A 6752-nucleotide genomic window follows, 5' to 3' on the forward strand; every position below is an offset into this window, starting at 1 on the left:
CTTGGAATAAAAACAAAACCAGAAAATCCATAAGATAGAAAATTCTCAGATTCAACACAGCAAAAATCTACACAAATCTCAGGGAAAAAAAATGTAACATGGTGAAAACAAAACAAAAAAAAAACCATAACATAGAAAATTCTCAGCTTCAACCAAACATCAACAAGTACATACTAACAAAAATGTCCACAAAAAATGGCAAAAACCTGAACAAACAACGTTTAGTTTTCACGCAAACATTGTGCATATCATTTCATAATGCAGCTGATCAATTAAACCATAGTCATTAAACTGAAAACCGTCCTACATACCAAACCCACATACATCCTAACATGCAAACATATGCATGTGCATCCATTTTCAGATAATCTACACAAGCAAACATGTGCATCTACAAAAAGGCAGCCCAAAAAATACAAAAGGGATGATCAAAGTTTAGTTCCGCTCCACTAAAATGGAGACTAAAAAGCTGGCGTCATACAAGTTTTCAAAACATGCACAGCACACACATCAAAATAAATACCAAATCAAGTGGACTCCTGACTCGCAGAGCTTGAGTCCTCATCCTCGTTACCCGATTTATTCTTCTTCTTTTTCTTGCAATTTCTTGAATCATGCCCAGTCACGTACTTCATACATGTTCGGCAAAGCCTTGGTGTTTTGGGAGGTTTGACAGCAGAGTTGCTCGTTCCATCCTGCGATGCTCTAGACAATCGTCGACGTTTGCCGCATCCTTTGTTCCTGATCCCGTCTGGATTGTTGAGAGTTACGTCCCCATCTAAAGAAACACCAAGCAATTCTTCAACAGCAGCATAGTTATCATTCTTGGCTTCGTCATCAACTGGTCCTCCATTTAGTAACTTGGATTTCAGTTCCTTTATCTGCTCAGCGAAAGTAGAAAGTCCTCCAACATCACTTCTTAATGCGTCTACACATTCGGTTACAATCTCAAGAATCTGACTTCTCGCAGCAGCTTGTGGACGGGTGTCAACGCCGTATCGACGCTCAATAGAAAATATACTTTTGGGAAGCACGTCCCTAGTCCAACGCTTAACAACAAACTGGGCAGGGATTTTTTCAATATTGTTTACCCGGTAAACACAAAAGATGTGCCTACACAGATATCCAATACGGATGAAGTTGTTGCATGAACAAGAGACCGACTGATTTCTCAACTCAAGTTTAACCTACAAAAACACCAAAACACATTATTAAGCTTCTGTGAAAAAAAGCATAATGAAAGCTTAAACAAAAGATGTCATCATAAGGATACAGCACAGTTACCGTGAATGTGTTGGTTGCACTGCTTCGCTTGTCCAACTGATTCACATAGTAAACACGAACATCATCACAATCCTCCATGTTTAGAATGTAACAAAACAACTTCCCCTTGTATATCTCTTTTCTTACCTCTGTGAAAATTGCATGTGTGTACAGCTCAAAAGCGTGCTTCTCGATAGCTAAATCAGTACTATCCATGAATACACTAGATGAGGTTTTAAACTCTACAACACGTTGCCTGTAACACTGATTGTCTATCCTAGTTTCATAACATAGCATGAACTGAACTAGTGTGTTAGCACTAGTAGAGTTGACCTTGAAGCTTGAGTTAGAGCTTTCACATCTTGATGTAGTCTTCATCAGACAACACATTGGGATATCACGGAAGTAGACAGGTACCCATTGGTCCCTAATTGAGTACATATCATTCAACCAGTCATGATCTTGTAACCCATATTCCTCCATCAAAAGTTGCCAACGCGTCTCAAATGTAGATGGTTTCATGTGAATACTCCACACCAAACGATGCATCAATGCCCTTAACTCAGAGTTTTGTAATAGGTCTCCATGAATCTATAAATAACAGGACCCCAAGCTGTTAAAAGAGGTAACAAAATAAAAACTTCTCAAACAAGATTGATAAATTAATAAAACCTTGGTTGGAAGTTTTTTCATAATATGCCACATGCAAAGGCGGTGCCGAGCGTCTGTGAAAACCTCTAAAATGGCAGCTTTCATTGAAGGGTCCTGGTCCGTCAGAACTAACTTTGGTTGCTTCTTGTGTGCCTTCAGAAATGATTCAAGTAACCACTTGTAAGACTCGGTGGTTTCATTGAATAGCAAGCCAACACCAAATGTCACACATTATTTATGATTATCAACACCAGTGAAAGGAACAAAAATCATGTTGTACCTGCATGACAAAGAAAAAAACAAAAGGTAATAATATGTTAAAGGGGAAAAAAGTGCCAGTTTGCAAAACCTTACCTGTTAGTGTGATTAGTCGCATCAAAAGCTAACACATTACCAACCACCTCATAGTTTATCTTGGAAATTTCATCTGCCCAAAAAATCGACCTCAATTGCCCTTTCTCAACCACAAACTCATAGTAAAAGTCTGGTAAGCACTCCGATCTTTCTTTCAAACGATCTATAACAAGTTGCGCATCACGGTCACCAATATAAAGCCTAACCGACTGGCTCTAGTTCTTAAAATCAGTTGGCATCCCACGTACGTTGTGATGTCCACCCATCAGAGACACTAAAACTCTGTGAGAAACAATTGGAGCAATTCTGTTCAAACTCATGTTATGGATAAACTATTTGGATGTAAACGGTAGTTTCCTTGAAATCCTACTTACGTCACGATTAAAACGCTCAACAAAGGGATGATTATGGTGCTCATGAAACCCTACCACTGTGCACATAGAGCTGCCCTCAGAAAACTTAACCAGTATACTAGCCTTGCAATCTGTCACTGTGAAATTACTTTGCCTAATAGTCAAGGTTGACTGCTCCAAGGTATCAGTTTTACGCCTAATTTGTGGTTTTGAATATTTAGTACACCTTATGTACTGGTGAGTGATAAAACCCTTCCATCTCTTGATTTGCCCCTTACGAATAGAAAACCCAGAATACACAGCATAGTCCTTGTACATACTGAACACGTCATTCCACGTTTCATATACAGAACCAACAACAGGCTTTAAAACAATAGGAACATTAGGACACCACATTCTAGTGCCATTAGGTGTGTGGTGAACATAAAACTCCTCGTTCGCATGAATACCTACAAAAAAGGTCACGAGTCTTAGAAAACATTGTATTGTTTAATAAATTTTAACACGTATAGGTTAAAAAAAATTTACATGTAACATTGTATTCTCAAAAACAAGTTTAACACGTTTCACTAAAATGCAAAAAAAAAACATGGTAGTACATTTTTTTATGTCACCAAAAAGTGTAGATGCTGGTGGAATTTTTTATGTAGCCCAAAAATGTAAACTCGAATGTTTTCCCCAGCCTGTTTTCCCCTTCCAATAAAAATATAAAAACTTAATACAAGTCCAACCACACATGTTTTTACCTGCTACAAAATATATAAGCTTGTTTCATAAAAACTTAATACAAGTGTAGCCACACATTTTTTACCTTCTACAAAATATAAAAGCTTGTTTCATAAAAAAAAAATACAAGTCCAACCACACATGTTTTTACCTCCTACAAAATATATAAGCTAGTTTCATAAAAATTTAATACAAGTGTAACCACACATGTTTTTACCTTCTACAAAATATAAAAGCTTGTTTCATAAAAATTAAAAATATAAGTCTAACCACACATTTCCTCCTCTACCAACAAAAGAAATAAAATAAATAATAATAATAACAAACTACGAAAATTAAAACTAAGGGTATGTTACAATAACCCTATAGAAAAAAATTCATGGTTTCACATAAACAAAAAAGACCTGTTGATAGCAACTGTGTAAAAGTACAATTCTGAACACCATCTTCATCATCATTTGTGGCATTTTGATTCAGAACTGATGCTACACATAAAAATAAAAAACAAAGAAAATGAATCAAGAACAATCCAATGAAAAAATAAACAAGAAATCCTTAATTTACAAAAGTACTCGTGTGCATTTAAAGCTGTAGATTTAATAAAACAGAAAACAAACTCACCTGGAAACGCTGAAGAAATAGGTTCAGGTTCTTCAACAACCCTACTCTCAAACAATGCATCTTCATCTTCATTAAATGCAAAAACAGGTGAAAGATTATGTGGAACAACATTTAAGGGTGAACCAGGATGATCAATGAGTGTCTCCGTACCACCGTCAACGGTCCGAGGGTGTTGGCTGTTCGAATCAGCCATGTTAAATGCAAATACCCTTCAATGGTGAGTATGGTTTCTTTCTCTCAGTGCACTCTCTGGTTCGAAATAAATGAGATTTGAGATTATATCCATGAATATGTAAAAAGAACATGAGAGAGATACACAAGTACAAATGTAATTAATGAAAAGCTTGACAAGAAGAAGCAATGTTGAAAGGTCTGCGTGTGCAGACTTACACATCAAAAGGGTCACACAAATCTCAAAAGTTAAAGAAAGAAAAAGACGGTTATGCCCTTTCCTACTCTCAATCTAAATTCATACGTGGATCAATCCTAGCCACATGTGTGAGTTTTCAGGGTTTAGTCAACTGGAATGGGTTTTCTCCTTATAATTAGCCTATATATATATATAGCCAGCAAAAGAACTTTATTGGAAACCAAAAACAAACGTACAGCAGGACTTAGCAAGAGACTAAGGTGTTGTTTGTTTTTTCAAGCTTATTTCATCTGTTTTCATGTCTGCAACTGAAGATGTGGTCTGAAGCTCTGCAAGCTGAAAATATAAGACTGTTTGTTTTTATAAATTGATAATGTCTGCACAAATACTTTCCCCTCATCCCTTTCATTTTAAACCCTAGAAAAAACAAACAGCCTCTTATCCTCTTCTCCCTCAATTGCATCGCAATCATCGTTTGTTTTAGAAATAAGCAAATAAAACAAGGCACTTTATATAAGTGCCAATAATAATAAACATTATATTGTAACCTTTTCGTTTTAATATTAGGACATAAACGAGTCCAAATCAAGTAGCATTGAAAATTGAAGAAGTTGTACCAATTTCATCAAAACACCACCTGATAATTTCCAAATACCCACCATGGGGTTTAACTGGAATAAAGTTCCAAGCAAGAACTCTGCTATTTGGCTGATGATTCGAAGATTGAAGTCGAGAATGTCGACCCCTGCCTACGCTGCCACGAGAACACCACCATAACCACTGCTGCCGACGAGAACCACCGCCCTTAGCCGTCTCTGATGTCGTCATTTCTGGCGGCTACAGCCGCCGTCGGACACCACCGGCATCAGCCTCGTCATCAACATCAACAGTAGCAGTAGCAGCAACATTCATCATCTCCGGTTGCCGGAGGTCAGACCAGAGGAGGGGATGGGTGTGCGAGGAAGATGGGTGTGTGGTTGAGAAACAAGGAGAGGAAGGAGGGGAGGTGGTGGTGGTGCTGGGTTTTAAAGAGGGAGAGAGAGAGGGGAGGAAGATGGGTTTTGAAGATCCGATTGTTTGTGAAGATGTTAGACATAGACTTTTTTTTAAGCTAATAAAAGCACTTTTCAGATCTTCTTTTAAAAAAAACAAACAGTCTTCAACGTCTTATGTCTGCCCGCCTGAAGACATAGGCTCCTTGCAGATGTTCTAAGCAAAAACAAACAGCACCTAAGACCACATGAACACACCAAGAAAGCCAAAACAAAACCTACAGCCCCAAACAATTAACCAAAGTCTAAATTAGTAAAGTCATTCCAATTCTCCTTGCACAACCCTCCGATCCGACTTCTTTTTATAACAACCCGACTTTTCGGATCATTACTTAGACCTGTCGTTCATTGCTTAATTGCCTTGTACTCCTGAGATTTCGATTATCGTAATGGGTTAAACGATATTTTTAAACTATGTTTTACAACGCATTCACAACGCTTAATCAAAACGCAGTTATCGCATTTAACGCAGTTTATAACGCATTTTATCGTATATTACATCGCATGTTTATACTAACGCCATCGCATCGCAATCTAATCGCAACTCGAAACGCAGATTTACTTTTATGCATTTTATGTGTTATGTGTGTTACTTGTGTGATTACTTGTTTAATGTTGCGTGGTTATCTCATCGCAACGCTTATTCGCAACTCGCTTAAACGCAACGCAACGCTTAACGCACGAAACGAAAGTCAGAAAACTAACTCGCACAACTCGGTCGATCGAATGACCACTCGGTCGAATGGACATCCGTCCGGATGACCAGTCGATCGGATGGACCATCTGATCGGAGATCGGATGGCCATCCGATCGACTGGCCATCCAACACCTCGTTTCTACCGCCTTATCCTCTCTCACACTATAAATACCCGCCTGTCACATCATTGTTCACTGATGTGACAGCTCTATCTGACCAACTCGCTCCCAGCTCGTTCTCAAGCACATTTCACTCGATTCAAGGCCATTTTCGTAAGTGTCCCTCCCTAAATCTTGTACTTCTATCATCACTACACACTTTCTCATCTTTCACCATGACATCACCGGATTTGGACTCCTTGAAGGTGACATCACCTCGATTGCATATGCAAGTTGTAGTGTGACGTCATCTCATCAAGATTGGTTTAGATCTAAAGGATTTCTACATGTTTTAACACAAATCTCCATGAGATCTAAACATCTTCAACAGTTTACATACTTTTCTCCAACATTCTTCACTTTTCCACTCAAAACCGATGGAATCTAGACTCATCCAGGCTCTCTACTCATTCCCTAGTTGAGAACCGGTCTGAAACGGATTTCCACCGGAGAAATGACCGATTCACGGGTTGAACATGAAACTACATTGGGAACAGTCAGTCTGGT

General features: G+C 38.3%; 1 protein-coding gene across 1 annotated transcript; it reads right to left on the reverse strand.

The window, feature by feature from the left end:
* Window positions 1-434: 434 nt before the first annotated feature.
* LOC110867339 (protein FAR1-RELATED SEQUENCE 5-like) lies at window positions 435-2049 on the reverse strand. Its single transcript, XM_022116416.2, has 3 exons — window positions 1936-2049; window positions 1285-1854; window positions 435-1187 (listed from the first exon to the last, which is right to left on the reverse strand). The coding sequence occupies exons 1-3, from the start codon at window positions 2017-2019 to the stop codon at window positions 528-530; spliced, it is 1314 nt and encodes a 437-aa protein (XP_021972108.1). The 5' UTR covers window positions 2020-2049; the 3' UTR covers window positions 435-527.
* Between the last annotated feature and the right edge of the window lie 4703 nt (window positions 2050-6752).

This window comes from Helianthus annuus, chromosome 7, assembly GCF_002127325.2.
Source record: "Helianthus annuus cultivar XRQ/B chromosome 7, HanXRQr2.0-SUNRISE, whole genome shotgun sequence".
Lineage (NCBI taxonomy): Eukaryota > Viridiplantae > Streptophyta > Magnoliopsida > Asterales > Asteraceae > Helianthus > Helianthus annuus.

Bases quoted from the DNA above. Each gene is read 5' to 3' on its own strand.
- LOC110867339 (XM_022116416.2), bottom strand. From the start codon at position 2,019: ATGAAAGCTGCCATTTTAGAGGTTTTCACAGACGCTCGGCACCGCCTT. The intron at 1,855-1,935 runs GTTTTATTAATT...TGTTATTTATAG, and splicing joins TGAAAAAACTTCCAACCAAG to ATTCATGGAGACCTATTACA. The intron at 1,188-1,284 runs GTAACTGTGCTG...GTGTTTTTGTAG, and splicing joins GTGCAACCAACACATTCACG to GTTAAACTTGAGTTGAGAAA.